This window comes from Podarcis liolepis (genome assembly GCF_965112155.1).
Source record: "Podarcis liolepis genome assembly, chromosome: 2".
Taxonomy (NCBI): domain Eukaryota; kingdom Metazoa; phylum Chordata; class Lepidosauria; order Squamata; family Lacertidae; genus Podarcis; species Podarcis liolepis.
In genome coordinates, this window is record NC_139555.1 from 50,647,064 (window position 1) to 50,667,108 (window position 20,045).

Sequence of the window (20,045 nt, forward strand, 5' to 3'; positions counted from 1 at the left end):
AGAGACCCCCCCCCCCACCTATTCCCTTCCCTTAGCTTGAGGTGGGATGCCATCATCCTCAAGCTGTTATGACTGTATTTTTCTAAACACGAGAGAGAGAGAGAGAGAGAGAGAGAGAGAGAGAGAGAGAGAGAGAGATCTCCAGTTCCAGAAGACCATCTCCTACCACTTAGCTCTCCATCAGCCAGGCATTCTGTACTACAGTGGTACCTCGGGTTAAGTACTTAATTCGTTCCGGAGGTCTGTTCTTAATCTGAAACTGTACTTAACCTGAAGCACCACTTTAGCTAATGGGGCCTTCTGTTGCTGCCGTGCTGCCGGAGCACGATTTCTGTTCTCATCCTGAAGCGAAGTTCTTAACCTGAAGCCCTCTTTCTGGGTTAGCTGAATCTGTAACCTGAAGCGTATGTAACCCGAGGTACCACTGTATTAACAAGCAATTTCCTCCCAAAAGGAGTGGTTGGTCCATAGCTGTAACCACTGTAATACTTCCTATCCTATCGTGCAAGTATGTAGGCAGACTTGCTCTCTGAACTGCACGTCCTTTCCTAAAGTTGAGGTTTGTGGATGATAACATTGTTTCTGTCTTTCAAGAAAGCTGGTCCTGAGCACAGAGAATTTACCTGTGATGAAAGAGGTATTTCACATTTCTCTCTCCCTGAAAGAGCAAAACTCCAAGGTTCAAGCAGAGCTGAAGACTCAAGTCAAGTGTAAACAGCATTTTCAGCTGTTGGCAAAACAAAGGCTGCTGTGAAGAATCCCATACACTTCTGCAATACAGACTAGGACAAACTGGACCAATGTCCCAGAGCCTGCTGAGTGGAGGAGGGGAGGCAAGATTGTGCCTGTTCAGGGAAAGGGGAACAATGTGAACTTCCACTGGGTTGAAGAACACGAGAAGGCATTTGTTCTTTTAATTAAACAATATGCTAGGGGAAAACGCACACAAACACACATTCTACAATCTGTTACCAACAGTTCAAAATGTGCCGCACCAGCATGTGAAATGGCAGCATCTACACACAGTACTCTCATATACATGCCTGTGCATTTATATACATGTATAAATGTATATAAATGTACAGGGATGCTGGTGGCGCTGTGGTCTAAACCACTGAGCCTCTTGGGCTTGCCTATCGGAAGGTTGGCGGTTCGAATCGCCACCAGAGGGTGAGCTCCCATTGCTCTGTCCCAGCTCCTGCCAACCTAACAGTTCGAAAGCACACCAGTGCAAGTAGATAAATAGGTACCGCTGTGGTGGGAAACGGCATTACCATGCACTCTGGTTTCCACCACAGTGTCCTGCTGTGCCAGAAGCAGTTTAGTCATGCTGGCTGCATGACCTGGAAAGCTGTCTGTGGACAGATGCTGGCTCTCTCGGCCTGAAAGTGAGATGAGCGCCACAACCCCATAGTTGCCTTTGACTGGACTTATCCATCCAGGGGTCCTTTACCTTTACCTTTTTGCCTTGTACATAATACATGTATATGAGAGATCAGGCAGATCCCACTCAAAGAGTTACTTTTTAGAGACCTTGGGAGTGAAGGAGGTAAGAATCCCGAACTCCAGGAAACAAGACTAATGAGATGTTATGAATACATTCCCAAAAGGCAAAACTAGGGACAGTACAGTGATTTCCCAGAAAATAGGAATGACTGGAGAATATGCAATCAGTCTGATTATCATCTTTGCAAGGGATGAGGCCAGGCCGAACAGAGAACGGGGCAATTTCATACTCATCTGCTTTATGCTTATCTCTGTAAGCCGTGGGGCATTTGCTAAGAAGCTTGTCAAGTCTTCCTTCCCGCTCAGCTGAGGCTTCCCTGCCAGGTTGGCTGCTCTGCAACCTGAACCATTCCTTCCAAGCTCTCCTATAGGCAGCTGCCTCATCTCTCATCCGCCCAGGGAACAGGAAAGGAATTTGTAAGGTTAAGTACTGGAGCTTCTGCTTTTAAGAACAGTGTTTGGTATCCCTGGTGAGGCATTTCTGGACGCATTCCTTTGTTTTCTGCCATGCCTGACTAGTTGTGATTTAAAACGGTTTTAAATGACGACATGTTTTGCAATGAGTTTCTTAGCTCTTGAGAAGACTGAAATACCAGGACCATCCATGGTGGTGTTGTGTGAGGGGTGGGGGTCACAATGGTGACAGTCATTTGCCTTTACTCTAGCACCACCCTGTGGCAGCTTTCTGGAAAGGCAGGGGTGACTGATCCAGTCCCACCCAAGCTGCTACCAGTCAGGCCAAGCTAAGCCAAAGATCCCACAGACTTGCAGATTTAGAATGTTTTCAGGCAAGACTTACCTCACCTTTGAATCTCTAGGGTGTACTATGTGTATGAATGTGTGGTTGTTTTTAATGGAGAATTGAAAGCAGGGTTCTGAAATTAAGACACATTTGGTGACCAATGTAGGTTTAATGTTCAGATTATCAACCACTTTAAGCAACAGCAGAAGCTTACAGGACTCTCAGCTTAGGTGTGAAAAGACCTGCTATTTTTCAATGCCCCCTGGAATAGCAGCTACAGAAGTATTAGCTAGGACGATTACATGAATAAGGTTTAGGCAGTTCATCACATGATACAGGGTTAGAAAGGCAGCTTTGATCTATTCAAACCAGCTGGTCCAGGATACCACAGCCAGAATATCAACTGGGGCTGGTTATGGGATGCATGTGACTCCTATGTTACAACAACTCCACTGCTTACTGGTCTGTTTCAAGGCACAATTCTTGTGGGATATAGCCAGCTTAACTCTAATGCATGAAGGGGTTAAGACCATAGAGTAAACTGTCCTGCCAGGCTTAGCTAGGTCACACCCACTCACCTTGGAAGGAAGCAGTGGCGTAGCGTGGGTTGTCAGCACCCGGGGCAAGGCAAGTAATTTGCACCCCCTAACCCGTGGATTTGCGCCCCCTAACCCTAACCCCCAGATGTTGCGCCCGGTGCAGCCGCCCCCCTGCACCCCCCACGCTATGCCACTGGAAGGAAGGGCTATTAAACTTCTCCCACTTTCCACCTTTCTGTTTCTTCCGCCATGTGAACGCAACCCAATAAGGGCATCTATATTGGATGCTCCAATCTTAGGACTCAGCTACATTAGTCCAAAAAATAATTTGAAATGCATTATCATAACATTGTGACAGCAAATGGCGCTGTAGAGTTCAGTCTGTGATTTCCCATTACAGTATGAGCTTTACAATGCATTTTCCTGAAACATTTTTTTTTATATATGTCTAGATCCAGCCTTAGACTTTGTTGGCTTTAGCAAGCCATCTTTGTGTTTCTATACAAATAATGTAGAAACATTTTACCACTTTTTGAAACTAAGTTATACTGCTGGTCTTTTCTTGCTTCACATGAATGCGACCTTTGAAGATTTGTAAGTAAACCACTTTTAACTTACCAAAGATGTGGTCTCTTTCTATGCTAAGGGAAAGTGGGGAGCTTTTGGAAGAAACTTAGAAGGGGGAATTTTAAAGGTCTAACAGCCTTTATTTCCTTGTTTTACTTTGCTGCATGTTTTGTAATTTTAAATCTCTGCTAGGTCTCACTCACCAAAGAGAACTTGCCCCAAACCTGCATCTAGGCGTCCAGGGAATTCTTCTTTCATTCTTTAACCAAATTACTAAAAGCACCAGCAATTAAAAATGCTAACAGTGACCAGGCCTACAGCTGACAAGACTCCAGAGAATACAGCACAACTAGAGAGTAGCAACTAGAGAGAGGAGCTATAGTTCAACAACAGCTGATGTGTCTGGTTCCCAATCACTTTCCTAGTTAGCCAGGCTGCATGTGTTGAGCCACTGATTTATTGATGTGCAATGCATTACTACACCACGTTTATTCATAAAAGCTAGTGGGTCAGATGACCACCAACTATCTCAGCCTTTGCCAACTTGGTGCCCTCCAGATGTTTTGGACTACAACTCCCATCAGCCCTAGTGAGTCTATGCTGGGGATTGTAGTCTAAAACATCTGGATGGCTCCAGGCTGGTGAAGCTTGAGCTAACTCATCCACCACTTATAAACAGTTAAAATGGGTTTCTTTTCCTTCCACTGATGTCACACTAGAAATAGAGGCAAAAAGGAGAAGAACAAGAATTGCAAGCCACCGTTGGATCATTTCAAGTTATTCTACAGCATTCAAATGTTAAATCAATCCCTTAGGTATAATTTAAGCTGAGCTTAGAAAGCAAATAAACTTTTTGGTCAGGTTGCTGTAAGGCTGCCTAGCTTGTGTGAGAGATAGAAGAACTCTGTGTGTGCACTCCAGAGAAAAGAGAGAGAGAGTGTAGGCAAATATAACTCGCTATTTTATATAAAAAAGCAAACACATTTGTGAAAGATTATGACTTGTTTTCATTTGACTGTGTGTGTCTTGTGGCTCTGGGACCTGTGGAGTTTTTGGTATGCAGACTGCAGCACTGGGGAATGTGGTCATACACACAACCCATCCCAATGTCTTACTTGGGCATTTTTTAAAAAGACACAAATTTTAGTTATTTAAGGAGGAGGGGTCTTGTATTTCAGCAAGAGGCTTTTCTTGCTTAATACATTGCTTGATTACGCCCTTCATAACCTAATACACTAACTGATGAAACCAAGGCAGAAGTATTCAGCAGGGCCTGAATGCAATCTGTTGCGGGGGGGAAAGGTGTGGCGATGTTAGCATTCATTTGGCTTTTGTTGCTGTTGCCTTTTTGTGTGCAGAATCAAATCATTAGACATTTCCTAAGAAAGACTGAGGATGGAGACAATGTATATGTACTCCACGCAAGATAAATTAAAGCCTGGCTTCATGGGATGGTGATTCTCCCTCAGAAATATTTGATAAGCAGGAGAAAGAAAGAAATGAGATCTGTATTCAAGGTCAAGCAATGGGTCCTATAAACCTGGTCATTTCTTGTTTCTATCTTGGTCCATCCAAAGCCCAGACTTACACATATTTCTCTATTTATTTATTTATTTATTTATTTATTTATTTATTTATTTATTCATCCCCTCTCCTCAACAATTCTATATACTTGGGTGCTCCATTAATAAATAAGCAAGCAAAAAGAAGACTTCGTTATAGTAAAACAACAGCAAGTCAATTTATTATGGCATAAACTTTAATGGATTACAATGCACTTCATCAGATGCATGAAGTCTTTTCCTGCATTATGGGTGTTACACACACACACAGAGAGAGAGAGAGAGAGAGAGAGAGAGAGAGAAATAGTAAACAGTGATGTCAGAAAGAAATGAAATACAAAAAAAGTGCAAGTAGTGAGATTTTCCTGCATTTCATTTCTTTCTGATATCACTGTTTACAATCCGGTACCACTCACCATTTTTCCTTGCAACTCAGGACAACACTTCACGCATCTGATGAGATAGACTGTAGTCCACAAAAGCTTATGACATAATAAATTTGCTAGCCTTTGAGGTGCCACAACACTCTCTGCAGTTTTCACTGCAGACTAACACAGCTGCCCCTCTGGAAAATCATTGTCCTAGGTGCTCAGTATATAAATAAGCAAGCAAAAGGAGACTTCGCTGACTTTCTATTCCTGCTCCTTCACCACACAACACGCTCCTGCGTTTCTAAACTGGAGTGCAACCTTTCCATTTTGTCCTTGTCCCTACGTGGCCTTTGCGCTGCCCCAAAGTCCCTTCCGGGACGCTGGCTATGCTAATTGCTTGACTTTGGGGGATGGGGTGGGATCTATACCTTCCAGCCCTTGGACAAGCCCTGCATTCAACAACCCACCCACTCAAAGCCAGGCCTCCCAGGTAGCACAGAAGGCCCTGCTCTCATTCCCTCAGCCTGGAGAAACACTCTTCACCACTTTCCAAGATCAACATTCAATGGCCGTTCCTCTTGCCTGAGAAATTTGGAAGTCTTTACAATGGAATAATACCTGCCTACCCCCAGCCTTGGGGAAGTCTGCCTTCAGAAAGCTCCTTTTCGCTACCTACCCTGGAGTCCTCTAAGCAGGTGCTTGAAGCCAGCCAGCTTGTGGCCACGGTTTGCGCTGTCCCTGGGGGAAACCTACATGCCTGCTGGGAAGTAGCAGGGCAGCACTGAGGATTGTCCCTCCTGGCTGTCAACAACCTAGCTGGCACCCTGAGGAAGTTTCTTGGTGCCAGGCAGGCCCACCTCCCTGGCGATGAAGCAATTACGGGCTGTTGCTTCTCTTTTAAAAGCACCCAGCCCAACTCGCTCCCTTCATTCAACACAGAGGGAGGGCATCTGCAGAGTCCTCACTCACCCACCCGCACTGCCATGGAGTGGGCTTCAAAACTGGTAGGTGCCTGGCTTTCTTTGTGCCTCTTTTTATTTACTTTCTATTTATTAACAGCCTGTCGAGCTTGTTTGCTTTGGGAAGTGTAAACTTTGCCTGGGTGAACTATTGCTTTCAGGGCCTGGCACTGAGGAGACAAAAATGACCTCCCAGAGAGAGAGGGGGGGGGGAATAAAGAAAGGATCCCATAGAAGGAAGCACAGATGGGGACAAAATGGACAGCAGTTAAGAATGTCGTGGGAATGGTTGACTTGTGCATATAAAGTTCTTCCGTTTATGGCGAGGCATGGGGGAGAAATTCAGTTCACTGCACGTTAAAAGGTGAACCGAGTTAATCCACACATCCCAAGACAATATACAAACCAAAACACAGCCATCCTACAAAATTCGGACTTCTCTGAATTTTGCAGTGCAGTTCTCCAGGCAACTAATGTGTACAAATCTGCATATTATAGGGTAACACACCCATAGGAATGCATATTCTGTTGGGAATAGAATAGAAAAATGCATTGTATTAGGGGGAATTGCTCTGCAAAATGTCTATTGGGCAAGATTGCATATAAAAATGTGTCTATGAGGAGAAATTTGCTCCGAAAGTGCTGATGAGGATGATTTTGAAGAACAATTTGCAAACTGAGATCACCTTGATGGGGGAGCATCCTCTCTCTGGGCTCTTCCACTCCAGTCATTGAGCATTTATTCTAATTATATGACAAGCATTCATCTGGATTTGCTGGTGGGCATTTATACATCTTCCCGATAATCATTTGTTTATTCCACACTTTTCAATGTTTCTCATTTCCACTTTCCTAATAGCAAAATAATTGCAGCTGCACTAGGGTGACAGAGTGCGCTAATCCACTTTAACTAAATTTCCTCAAAGGCAATTTCATCCCTCCTGCAAAATGCTGACAGTTTTGGGGCTCCCTCTCTGTCCCAGCTTTGACTAAATTACTTGAAAGGGGACAAGTGCTAGTGACTAGCTATACAAGGAGTGTATAGTGAACCTTTGGCCCTCCCAGATGTTGCTGAACTACAACTCCCATAAGTCTTAGCAAAATGGCCAATGTCTAGGGATGATGGGAGTTGCAGTTCAGTAACCTCTGGAGAGCCAAAGGTGCCCCTGAGTTGTATGATGAAAAGTACCCAGTGTGCTTTCTTTTCTTCCTCTCCAGATGGTTTTCTGTGCTATCTGCCTTTCCTTCACATTTGATGCCTCCAGAGAAACAAAAGAGCAAAGCAAGGGAGCTAAAGGAAAGAAGAGAGGATCAGCAAAAGCCAAGGTTCAGCACCTGAAGGCTCAGGAATCCTCACCTGACCCGGTGCTGAGAGTAAACCCAGAGGCTTCCACAGACTACACCCTCGTGGAGGATTACGAGCGGAGCATCCATGAGATGGTTAGCCAGCTGCGGAACAGCTCCGAACCTCTGGAGAGCAAGTGCCAGGTCAACCTGAGGCTCTGGATGTCCAACAAGAGGAGCCTGTCTCCGTGGACCTACAGGTGAGATAGAGCAGGTCTCAAGGCACTGTGGTTGCCCCACACAGGTCTTCTTGCGAGCCTATCTGTACAAGACAAAAAATTGTGCCCCGGCTGCATTTTGCTTTCTGTGTGGTATTCAACCAAGCAGTGGTTCCCAATAGGTGGTCCGTGGACCCCCTCTGTGGCACCATTCATATAACAAAAACTACCACACAGAGATCAAAATTGTCAAAAGTAGGGGCTTGGCTTTTGAAAACCAAGCTAATTGGGAACTACTGACAGAGAGCCAACAGCATGATAACTGGTCTCTATGCTATTTGTCTGTGTGGTGGGGGTATATTTGCTTCTCTTTTGAACTCAGACCCTTCTGCTGGAGACAGAAGGAAGTGGGTTGGCAACAAGTGCCCCCCACCTGTCCCATGCAGTCCACAATCTGCTTCAACACTTGGAGTGCCATCACACATGGTCAAGAGGCACCTTGGATCTCCTAGCAAGGAGCTAGGATTTGTTTGTAATTGATTTAAAAACAATTATGTTATCTAATCAGCCATTTCCCACCCTATTGTGGCCTATCCAAGGGTTGTGGCATTCTCATATGTCACTCATTAGCATATGCTAATTAATTCCTATATTTAATACCGCCCTAGCTTAAGACTCAGCCAAGAAAATGCCAGCAAGGTAGCAGAAAAACTTGATAGCATTGGCCCGATTTTGTGGCACTCTATCCCCGCCTTGTGGTGCTATTGAAAGTGCATGAATGTGTCGCTTTTCTGAAGGGCTCAACCGAGACATTTCACTCACCTTTTTAAGAACCAGAGACCACATAACTCTGATGGATTCAGCACTGCATAAAATCAATTCCTTTCTGGGCCTTGTGGTTGTAGTTTGATCATGACAGAAGGAACAACTTGGACCGAGGCAGTTTACCACATCAGGTTACCTGGGACCTTTGGCACATGAAGCCACTGCTGTTTCCTCGACATCTGGTTTCACCAGCTCAATGAACTGCCCTATGCATGGAGTGACTAAAGCTGTGTTGTGTCAATGGGTAGCACCAGTCTGAGGCCTACACTCGGACAGAACCATTTGAAGCAGTAAAGGCTTCCAAGTTCTTCTGAATATGCCTCTGGCACAGGGACTTCAAAAACAGTAGCATGCATTACAGAGTTAGGATCACATGTGTCTCTGTATGCTTTTGGGTGGGAAACAGATTCTACTACCTCATTTCCAAGCTATGCAGAGTGGGGCTTGGCTCAAACAACACAGCAGAGGCAGTTAAAGAAATCTACCCGTGGGGCACAGAATTCTGATTATTTCTGAGGCTGCACTAAATGGTCCTCTGCAAGCCTAGGACCACAGTGTTCCTCAGGACATGCCTGCAAACATCACTTCAAAGTGATGTTGAGCCAACAGTGTGACGCGGCAGCTAAAAAAGCCAATGCAATTCTGGGCTGCATCAATAGGAGTATAGCATCTAGATCAAGGGAAGTAATAGTGCCACTGTATTCTGCTCTGGTCAGACCTCACCTGGAATACTGCTTACACATGCACTGGAAGGTGCTATGGTAGATGGTGGTTGTTACCCCAAAATTCTGGGGCGCTGCTAGGTATGTATGTGACCTGCCTTCCTATCCTCAGTAGCCCCACCCCCTCTGCCCCCCAAATGAATGTGCTTATTCTGATGTCAGCACGTTTCCACTCCAGGATCAACCACGACGCAACACGAATCCCAGCCAACATCCCAGAGGCACACTGCCTGTGTGCTGGGTGCATCAATCCCTTCACCATGCAGGAAGACCGCACTATGGTCAGCATCCCCATCCACAGCAAAATCCCAGTGCGCCGACTGCTGTGTGAGCCAAGCAACCCCAGCCGGAAGAAGAAGAGGTGCCGCAAGGAGTACAAGACCGTGATGGAGACCATTGCTGTGGGCTGCACTTGCATCTTCTGAGAACCCCCAGAGAGCAGAGCTGCTATTCCTGCTTCGGGTTCCTTAAGGGTTAGTAGCGCTCCCGTCTTCCTAGCCTCATCTTCCCCTTCCATTCTCCCAGAACGTGCTTTTTCTCCTGCCAAGATGAGGGAAGGTCCATGTGCTTCCAGAGGCCAAAGCTGCTTTCGTTGGACTCCTTCTCTCCCATAACCCACAGAGAGGCTGACAGCACAACATGCACACAAGAAATTAGAATCGTAGAGCTGGAACGGACCTTGAGGATCATCTGGTCCAACTCTCTGCAATGCAGGAATATGCAGCTGACCTGAATGGGGATCAAGCCCACAACCGTGAGTGCTTTCTGCATCACACAAATGGTAATTAACTGTATCCGACCTGGATCCAGAGCAAATTGCTTCATTTCACCCTAATAGCTCTGAATCTATAGTCACTGGTGCCAGTTTTTACTCTTTGCCAGGCACGCCTGCTCAATCAGGAGTTCAGCAGAAAGGGAAGCTGCTGTGTGACTGCTGCGAAGGAAGGAGATCCAGCGAAGGTGCAGCGGCTTCAACCATCTTGCCCTCCATCTGGGGCTCAAAGCCCTTTAGCACTGGCTTGACGGCTGCTCAGTTTGCAAGCTGACTCTGCAGCCCATCTGCTGGAGTTGCTCAGAGCTTAGGCCAGGATGACGTCACCATGCAAAGAGGCCCTTCCATGTCCTCCTCCCTACTGGGTTGCACTACCAAAATGGAGCCTTTGACAGGATACATCTTCTGTGTCAGCTGAAGGCCCAAAGCTAGGCCATTGCTCTTTTGACAGTGCCCTGCTGCCTTCTGTGTGGGAGCAGGAGAGTCTGTACTTGCTGTGCTTGGTGGAGAAGGAGAGGCCTTTCAAGGCTGCTTGGCAGGCTCTTATACACCTCACACAAAACTAACAAGGAGATGTCTTATCTTAATACCAAGCAGTTCTCAGAGTCCTGTGCTGGCAGCCCTGTTCACAGGGCCTAGGTATCAGCAAAATGCTTGGCCAGGGAACAAGCACCGCAGCTTTGGCACATGTGGCAAAGACTAAATAGACTCAGGAGGCAGCAAGAGATCCTCAGGCAACCCATTATTCATGACACCCCAGAGACAAGGACCATGGCCATTTTGGGAACCCGCAACCCTTCTGCACATATCAGAAGCAGCATCCCTTGGTGCAGAGCCACAGCTTGCTGACAAGAACCCAGGATTATTTTTTTTTTTGTACGCTCAAAGGTGCCAGGTTTAACCACAGGCAGCTCTGTTAAAATGGTTCTCAGGCAGCAGAGCTGCCAAAAGATCCCTGTCCGAGACTTTTGGGAAAGTGCACTCAGTGAACACAGACAAGGCTGGTTTTGATGGGCCAGTGATCTGCCTTCGTGCAAAGCAGCATCACAGGCTAAGAAGTCCAGGACTAGGAAGGGTGTCGGTGGAGACAGTTCTGGCTTGTGGAAGGCAAGACCCTTAAGCAAAACAGTGCGAGAGAGAGGGAGCCACATGCTAAGGCAGGGGTGGTCAACCTGCAGCCCTCCAGAAGTTGGTGGACTACAACTCCCATCCTCCCTGACCACTGGCTCTTCTGGCTGCGGCTGATGTGAGTCCAGCAACACCTGAAGGCCACTCCTGAATCTATGTGGGGGCTGCCTTTGTGCCAGAATGCTGCAGCACTGGGGAGAAAACAATGGGTAGTTTTCCTTTCAGTTCGCTCAGTTTCCCAGCATTTCACAGAGCAGCCCCATGCAAGTGCTCAGCTCTGCAGAACTTGATTAGAGAACGGTATCAGCTCCTAGTAGCTTTGCCCTTTCTGGGAAATGGCAGAACTCACTGGCTGGTAATTTTGCTCAAGAGGAAGCTTTGCTCTTGACAACTCAGCAAGCTATCCCTTGACCATAGAAAGGAATCTAGGGGGTGAGCAGGGCTCTAGATCAGCAGCACGGCAAGGAGTACATTAGTCACCATTTCGGGAGCTACAGAATCAGCTCCAGAAAACAGCATACAGTACCAAATCAGGAAAGGTTCCAGGTGTTTATACAGCAATTCCTTCTGGTTTGGAAACAATGGAAACCATCTGTTTTTTTGCCATTAGGGGGATTATACCCTTCACCTCCCCCCCAATCATACACAGGGTAAGGCAACATCAGCCATTAGCTGCAAGGATCTGAGGCGATCAGGGCAGTGGTTTATGCAGTTTCACATATGTACAGGCAGTCAGAGTCAAAAGGGTGTTAGAACCTGAGCTGTAGCCAATACCAGGAGACCCAACTCAGGGCTCTCTAGCTGACTACAATTAGAGGCAAGTTCATGAAGCTTGGCAACAAAGCAAAAGGAACAACATTGTTTTGGATGGAAAACAGAAACACACAAAGACACAAAAAGGAGTCACATCAAAGACAGCGCTCTGCCCGTTCCCTTAAGTATAGAGGCCTATGCATAAAGAGAAAGGCCAACACAAATTAACTTGGGGGTCAGGACTGCAGAGGCTTAGGAGGCAATCCATCCATTCTAGGACAGGGTTTAGTTTTGCCCTGAACAGTCATGGATAGTGGCAGTGCATGGATATGGGACAGGAGGTAAGGAGCACTTAGCCTGAAGCAGAAAACCAGCCCATCAAGGCTGGAATCAGTATATGATGCTCCCCATTAAGCAGCTCAGGTCCCTTCCAAGGTTATCTCAAGAGGAAGCCTTACTAGCTGGGCACATGTAGATCTTGACCCACAGACTCTTCGAAACATAGCAGGAAGGGGGATGCACTTATTGTAGACAATAGACACATGGGGATGTATGCCAAGTCTTCTGTTTCTCTCCTTGCTAAGCCTCCAGTGTAATCCTTCAATACCCCCCACCCCTACCCCAATTCCCACCCTGCATGCACTAAAGGAGAGTTCCCTGGAAAGTCTTCTCTAGCAGCAACTGCTATAAAGTCACAGCTCGGTCTTCACTTTGTGCATCAGGTCCTTCTGGTCTATTTTCTCTAGGTCACGATTCCAGAAGTTGTAGGCTAAGAGGGCCACGTTTTTGGCTGCCACTGCAGCCATTTCCATTGAGCTGGCTGCCCACTCCATGCTGTTGAGGTAGTAGAGGTTATTGTGGAGGACAATGGGCGGGAGGCTCTTAGAAGACCCATAGTCAGGATAGGCCTGCCATTCTGTCACCTGGACAGAGTAGTAGGAACGGAACAGAGTCTTCAGCTCTTGCTTCTCCAAGGGGTGCTGGGAGTGGACTCGCCAGATGGCTGCCTCTTGGGGCTGCTTCCGCCGGAAGGTACTGGATATGTTGACGGGGCAAATGTTGTCCATGGAACTGAAGAAGAGGACAGGAGCATCTGTGGTGAGGATGCTGGCAAAGGGGAAGAGCTTTGGGTCTGGGAAGCCAAAATAAGAGGAGTTGAGGTAGCCATGGATGACAGAAGTGACCGTGGTGTGGAAGGTCCCTGGGAACTCAGCAATGGGAGGGTCAAAGTTCTGGAAGCTGATGTTGCTCTTGTTATTATGCAGTGGAGCAGCAATGACCACAATGTCATAGAAGCTAGAGCCTTGGCCTTCCTCGTCCTCATAGTGCACCTGGTAGAAGGTTTTTCCTTCTGGAAAGAGTGGAGAGAGAGAGAGAGCTCAAAACAGCAACTCAAATACACAACAACTACCCTCACATCCTGCTGAAGGTTTTAAGGAGCTAAATGGGTAAGACCTAGAAGTTGGAAAGCTTCTTCAACAATCTGCCAAGGCTCTGTGGTTCTCCATGTTCCTTAGTTAACCCCTTCCCCTCTGTTTCTTATTATTTTCTTGTTGTTGCTGGTTTAAGCTTCCAGACCCTGCCTGGTGAGCTAGACCACATACATAGAGTCGATATACATTTTGCACAAGTAACAGATGTAAGAGTAAAGAGCGACTATATTTCTGACTGTCCACTAGTAAGCAGGTGGGGAATCTTCTCACCTTCTGTGTACACAGATGCAGGTGATACTAGGCAAGACCAAAATACTGGAGCATATGAAAGCGAGGGTGTGTACGTCTACGGATGTCTCAGCCTTGGTTACACCATCGAAAGGAGCACTGTTGACTATTAACACCACATCTGGCTGATAAGCTGCAGGAAGGGTGACCAAGGTGCTACTTCTCCAGATGTTATTGGACTCCAATTCCTATCAGCCCCAGCCAGCATTGGCTAACGGTCAAGGATCAAGGGAGTTTGTAGTCAAGCAGCATCTGGAAGTACTCAACAGCTTGTGAGATAGCAAGCATGAGACTGTAAGGTTCACAGTGGCATAAAATGAAAGCATGTGAATGCAGCAGCAGCAGAACAATTCTATTTTTCATACTGTACTTTTATGTTGCGAACTATCCTGAGATTTATGGATATACGGCAGCATTCAAATTTAATAAATAAAATTAATGTAACAATGATGTGTTTCAGCAAGCTCTATTGGGCTAAGGCCAACTACGTCACACTCAAGAGTATACCCATTGATGTCAATGGATTTAAACAACTTGTCTACTGATGTCAATGGATATTCTCCAAGTATGGCTAATGCTGGATATTATCTACTGCCTATATAATTAACAAAAATAATGAAATATAGGAAGGGATGAGGAATATGAAAAGGGTGGGAGTTAGCCTATTGTAAGTGCTTAAAGAGAAATACCTTTTGATAAAGATTCCTACTGTGAAGAAAACATAGTCTCTTAAGAATTTTTTCAATTTTTTTTTAAATGATCCAATACTAAATGATCCAGGTACATAAGGAGAGAGTTTTGTTGCTCCTCACTGACTGCATCACAAAATAATTCAACTTGTCACACCTGCCTGGTCACATCTACATAAAGTAATCACAACGGTAATGAAGGCACAACTGAGAGAGAACACTGGATTTCCCCAAGTATAAAATATTGTACTTTTTAGTGCTCAGAAAACATGACGTCCCTGCAACAGAACAGTGGAGAAATGCAGAGTCTGTGCAGTAAATATGCATTGTTTATAATTTCTTGTGCAACCAACTGATCATCTGGAAAGGCGCTGAGACAAGTGAATAGCAAAGAAGGTCCCAAGACCCACTTCCTGCAGATTCTTGTCTGCAGGCATGTTCTGGCTCCTTCTTTGGAAGCATTTTCAAGACACAAGTAAGGAAATGTAAAGTTAAAGTGATCCCTCAACTTCACCCCTGCCATGCAAGGCCATTGGTGGTATACCAGCTGCTGTCCATAATAAGGTCTCTTAAGAGAAGTTCAACTGAATTGGAAAGTTTTAGTTCATGGGTAGGCAAACTAAGGCCCGGGGCCCAGATCTGGCCCAGTCGCCTTCTAAATCTGGCCCATGGAAGGTCTGGGAATCAGCATGTTTTTACATGAGTAGAATATGCCCTTTTATTTAAAATGCATCTCTGGGTTATTTGTGGGGCATAGGAATTCATTCATTCCCCCACCAAAAAAAAATATAGTCTGCCCCCCCCACAAGGTCTGAGGGACAGTGGACTGGCCCCCTGATGATCCCTGTTTTAGTTCCTTAGGAGATCTGAGCTGGTCTCCTTCTCATCATTGTTTGCCAAACCCTGTCCTTGCCCAGCCAGCATGGCCAATGGTCAGTGATGATGGGAGTTATGCTCCAGCAACATCTGGAGGGCACCAGGTTGGTGACCCCTGATCTAGCTGACTTGATCTTCAAGGTCTCAAGCAAAGGTAGTGCCCAGTCCTGTTACCCAAGATATCCTGGTTCTCTTTCAGCTCTAAGCAGCTTACCTGAGTTGTGCAGAGAAATTGCTGTCACAGTGGCCTTAATTATGTTGGCTTTCGTCAGCTTCAGCAAGCCTGAACACACCAGGTTGTTGCCACCTTCCACAGACCACATGTTGCCCTGTGCCCCTGCTAGGGACATGGCCCCTGAAGATAGAAATACAGAGGGGTTAGGTGTCAAAATAATAATAAAGTAATGAAGACACCATTCCCTCTGGCAACATGCCCCGGTCTATTGAGATCAGTCAGTGCTCCACTGGAAAGAGACACCTTTGGCCTTGCTTGGTTGCAGCAAGATAGCAAAAGGTGGGACTCACCTGCAAACGCAGGCACCAGTACTGACTGGCCATAGCTGGCACGGAGAATGGCCACAATGACCTCGTCAATGAAGCGCTGTGTGATGCCCACCTCCAGCAGGGACTCTGCCACAGAGCGCTGTGTCATGTTGACAAACGTGTCCCCACCCAGCGAATGCAGGAGCTCCTCAAGGCGAGAAAACGCATAGCCATGGGCCTGGTATTTGTAGATCCTGCAGGACACAAAAAAGGAGGAGACAAATCTGGAGCAGCCAGGAGATCTAAAGGAAGTTCAGTGCATCTCTTCAGCCTAGCTGGAGACTTTCTGGGCTTAAAGGAGAAGGAAGACCACCCTCTTTCCCTCTCCAGAGGTTCCACCACCTCTGTCACATACCTCATGAACTTCTCCATTACCTCCTCCACCCACATCTGTAGGCGCAGGAAGCTCATGCCGTAGTGCCACCAGAGTCGGAAGAGGTTCAGCAGGTACCAGTCTGTCTCCTCTAGGGCAAAGTGCTCCCCGCTAAAGATGGCGCTCTTCCCGGCCAATTCTCGACGGTGCTTCAGCCCTAGGATAAGGGGACAATGAAGTAGAAGAGTAAGGCTACTTTCTGTCCTCTTTCATGAGTCAGGGAGCGCAGGCAATGCAGCCTTCTGCTTTTACAACAATGTTTTGCAGATTTTGTACGGGCTACGAAACTTGGTCCGAATGCAATTGTTTCCAGTGTGATGATTGTACCCACACTCACCCAGCAGCTTAACAAAGTCCTGCATGTGTAGGTTGAGAGAGTGAATGGAGGCACCACCGATTTCATACTGCTGTTTGTTGACAGTGACCGTGGCCAGGCGGCCCCCAACGGTGTCCTTTTCGTACACGTCCAGTTGCACCTGTGGCCCAAAGTGCTGCTGCAGGAAGTGGGCCACCGAAGAGCCGCCAATCCCAGCTCCCACTACAGCTGCCAAGGCAAAAGCAGAGGGGCGAGGATAAGGCAGAGCAGATGCATGCCCACCTCCGACCACCCACCCCACTCCCCAAAGGACCAGCAGGTTGCTCATCTTACACACAGACCCTTAAACAATCCTTTGTCCTGCAGGGAGGATGCCACACAATGAAGAGGAAGGTTTTCCAACCCAGTCATTTGGCCTGATATTTTACCCATTGTAATGGTTCTAGGGGTTGCTCGTGCGTAAATCGGCACCACACCTGGCTGGGTTGCCTGAGTGAACCCTTTCTGTCTGGACAGCCACTCGCCTGTGGCTGTCTCAATCGCTGGCAGAATCCGTCAGTGGGCGTTTCTTGAACTTCTTCCAGCAAAGAAGCTCTTTGACGCCTAGTCTCCGCCTAGTCTCCCTGCGCGGAAGCCTTCTGCGCAGGGAGGGTGTGGGCAGCGAAGGACCCGTGCTCTCCCCGCTGGTCCCCGGCGAGGGGTCATGGAGCCACCTCGCCGATTCCCCCATCTGCCCCCCTTTTCCACTGGTGCTACGTTGATTTCCTTCCCCAGAAGATGTGCTGCTTCTCTCCCTCCCGGGACGCTCTCCGGAATCCCTCTGGAGCCCTCCCTCTCCCTCTGGCTCCGATGGCAGTTCCCTGACACCCATGTTCTTCGCCAAATGAAAACTGTTGCTATGAAGCAAGGGAAAGTTCTGCAGAAGGCCACAGCAAGCTTTCATCTGAATCTCTCAACATGGTTAACTCGTGTGTGTGTGTGTGTGTGTGTGTGTGTGAGAGAGAGAGAGAGAGAGAGAGAGACGTGTGTACCAAGCTGCAGCTTTATGCCAAATATCACATCAATTACCTTACATGGCAAGTTGCTACTGTCTGCATATGCTCAAAAAATGTAGTAGTATTTTCTTTTAATTAAAAAAAACCTACAGAGCAAGAAAAAGCCCACCGTGAATGATTTTAAGATTTTGATTGGTTCCAAAATGGTAGCCATGGAAGCATCTAGCAAAGTGACTTGAGTCCTGTGGCATCTTAAAGACCAACAAATGCTCTGATGATTTTGTGCTCATTAAGTACAGGAAATCTTCATTAAAGTGGTCAGGTACACATTTCCCAGCTACAGAGTTAAGGCACCTTAAGGGAATAATAATAATAATAATAATAATAATAATAATAATAATAATAATAATAATTTATACCTCACCCATCTGGCTGGGTTTCCCCAGCCACTCTGTGTGGCTCCCAACAGAATTTTAATTGTAATAATAAAGCGATAAAACATATTGTCCAAGCCCTGGTCCATGCAGGAAACCTACTGCCACAGCATTCCTCATATATGGCCAGCCAGCCTTTGCTTAAAAACTTCTACTGAAGGAAAGGCCACCACTTTCGAAGGCTTCCTGTTCTGCTCTGTTCCACTGGCAAACAGCCCCTACCACCAGGAGATCCTTCCTAATATTTAGCTGAAGCCCCCTTTCCCATTATCTAAACTCACTCAAGTACAGAAGTCAGGGGTGATGAGTGGCTATAGAAAGAACTACAGTGGTACCTCGGGTTAAGAACTGGAAGTCCGTTCTTAACCTGAAACTGTTCTTAACCTGAAGCACCACTTTAGCTAATGGGGCCTCCTGCTGCTGCCGCGCCGCCACCATGCGATTTCTGTGCTCATCCTGAAGCAAAGTTCTTAATCCGAGGTAGTAATTCTGGGTTAGCAGAGTCTGTGACCTGAAGCGTCTGTAACCCGAGGTACCACTGTACTGTGTAAATCAGCCCCAAATGCCTCTCAAAGTCCAACATCCTCTGGCTACCCCTGAGCAACTTGCCATCTTATTCTTGTCAACAAAGGCTTTGTGTGCCTTTGTTATGGTGGCTGCTAGTATTATGAACAATAATGACAAATCCTGGGACAAATGTAATACTGGAGAATGTGTGACTAGCAGGCAAACACGGCCTGTGCTTAAGGGGAAAGGGCCATCACTCAGCTGCAGAGCAGGTTCAATCCCTGGCATATCCAGGTAGGGCTGGGAGATGCAGGTTCAATCCCTGGCATATCCAGGTAGGGCTGGGAGATGCAGGTTCAATCCCTGGCATATCCAGGTAGGGCTGGGAGATGTCTTCGTCTGGAAGCCTGAAGAGCTGCTGCCTGTCAGTGCAGACAATCCTGGGCTAAATGGATCAACAGTCTGGTTCAGTAGAAGGCAGCTTCCTATTTCGCCACTACAGAAGCATCCTTAATGCCAATTATTCAACCCTAGCCTCCTGCATGCCCTGACAGGTCCGTGCAGCCTCATCCTCGGGACTATTTGTTTCGTATCTTACACACTTGTCTTCCCGCACACCCCCGTCGACAACCTCACACAGGACGGACGCCCGTTCCGTCCAGGAGGCCTCGCTTAGACGCGTAAAAACCCAAGCGCCCCGTGCTTGCGCGCCTGTGATTTCGACAGCAGCGCCTACCTATTTTGCCGGGCGGAGCATCCCCTGCCGCAGCGACGGGGGGCTCCCTCCGCATCACCCCTACAGCTACCACGGTGAGCAACAAAAGCAGCCGATGCGAGGTTGCCATCATGTTGGCAGCGGCGGCGGCGCAGGAGGCGGGAACGCAAAGCGCGGCGTGCACAGTTTACATGTCCGCGCAGCCGAGGTCCGGCTCGCTCGCCTGCCCGACGGCTTCTCGGCTGCGGGGGAGCCTCTCGCCTCCGTCCACTCGCCAGCAGCGCTTCCCGAAGGAGCGAGGCGGGAGCAAGGGCTTGGCTTCGGCATTGGCTGCGCCTCTCGCAGCGCCGCCTTCTTCGCGGAGTGCAAGGGGCGAGAGGCGGCCTCCTTCAAGAGACGCCCCTTCTGAGCCGAGGATGCAACCTCGAACGGGGAACCCGCCGCCCGCCAGGCTTTCGGACTACAACTCCCGTCATCCTCGACCGTCATTCATGAAGTGCAAGGGCTGATGGGAGTTGAAGGCGAAGCGCACCTGGAGGGCCGGGGCTTCCCTTTGCTTGCAGCGCGCAATGGTCTCGAGGTTGCCGCGTTAGGCTTTCTTCGCGAAGCGCGCAAATGCTTAAACGCGATGCTTTCAGCTCTGAGTCTTGCTCCGATTCCCTCCCCCCCCCGTTCTTCATTTGCCATGCGGCTTCCCCGCTTAATTACCATTCACCATTTGCTGTTTTTCGAAGCTTAAAACTGGGAACTGTGCAGCCGCAAGCAGAAGCTCTTGCCGCCTTTTGTGGTTGGCCGTGGATCCGCGCCTTTCCTAGGAAGACGTGCTGGTTCTTTTGAACTCAGCTTGCAAGGGGAAGGGCCCAACTCTGCAGCCCGTCTCCATCTTTGCATCTCCTGTAGCTTTAAGAGGGGTGGGCCACCGAGGTGC

The 20,045-nt window shown here is 47.6% G+C and overlaps 2 protein-coding genes across 2 annotated transcripts; one reads left to right on the forward strand and one right to left on the reverse strand.

Moving 5' to 3' along the window:
• The first annotated feature begins 6,051 nt into the window (after nt 1-6,051).
• Nucleotides 6,052-14,116, forward strand: IL17B (interleukin 17B). Its single transcript, XM_083489600.1, has 3 exons — nt 6,052-6,291; nt 7,465-7,790; nt 9,474-14,116. The coding sequence occupies exons 1-3, from the start codon at nt 6,271-6,273 to the stop codon at nt 9,718-9,720; spliced, it is 594 nt and encodes a 197-aa protein (XP_083345726.1). The 5' UTR covers nt 6,052-6,270; the 3' UTR covers nt 9,721-14,116.
• PCYOX1L (prenylcysteine oxidase 1 like) lies at nt 11,731-19,495 on the reverse strand. Its single transcript, XM_083489598.1, has 6 exons — nt 19,139-19,495; nt 16,488-16,694; nt 16,133-16,307; nt 15,760-15,971; nt 15,449-15,589; nt 11,731-13,299 (listed from the first exon to the last, which is right to left on the reverse strand). The coding sequence occupies exons 1-6, from the start codon at nt 19,248-19,250 to the stop codon at nt 12,641-12,643; spliced, it is 1,506 nt and encodes a 501-aa protein (XP_083345724.1). The 5' UTR covers nt 19,251-19,495; the 3' UTR covers nt 11,731-12,640.
• Nucleotides 19,496-20,045: the final 550 nt, after the last annotated feature.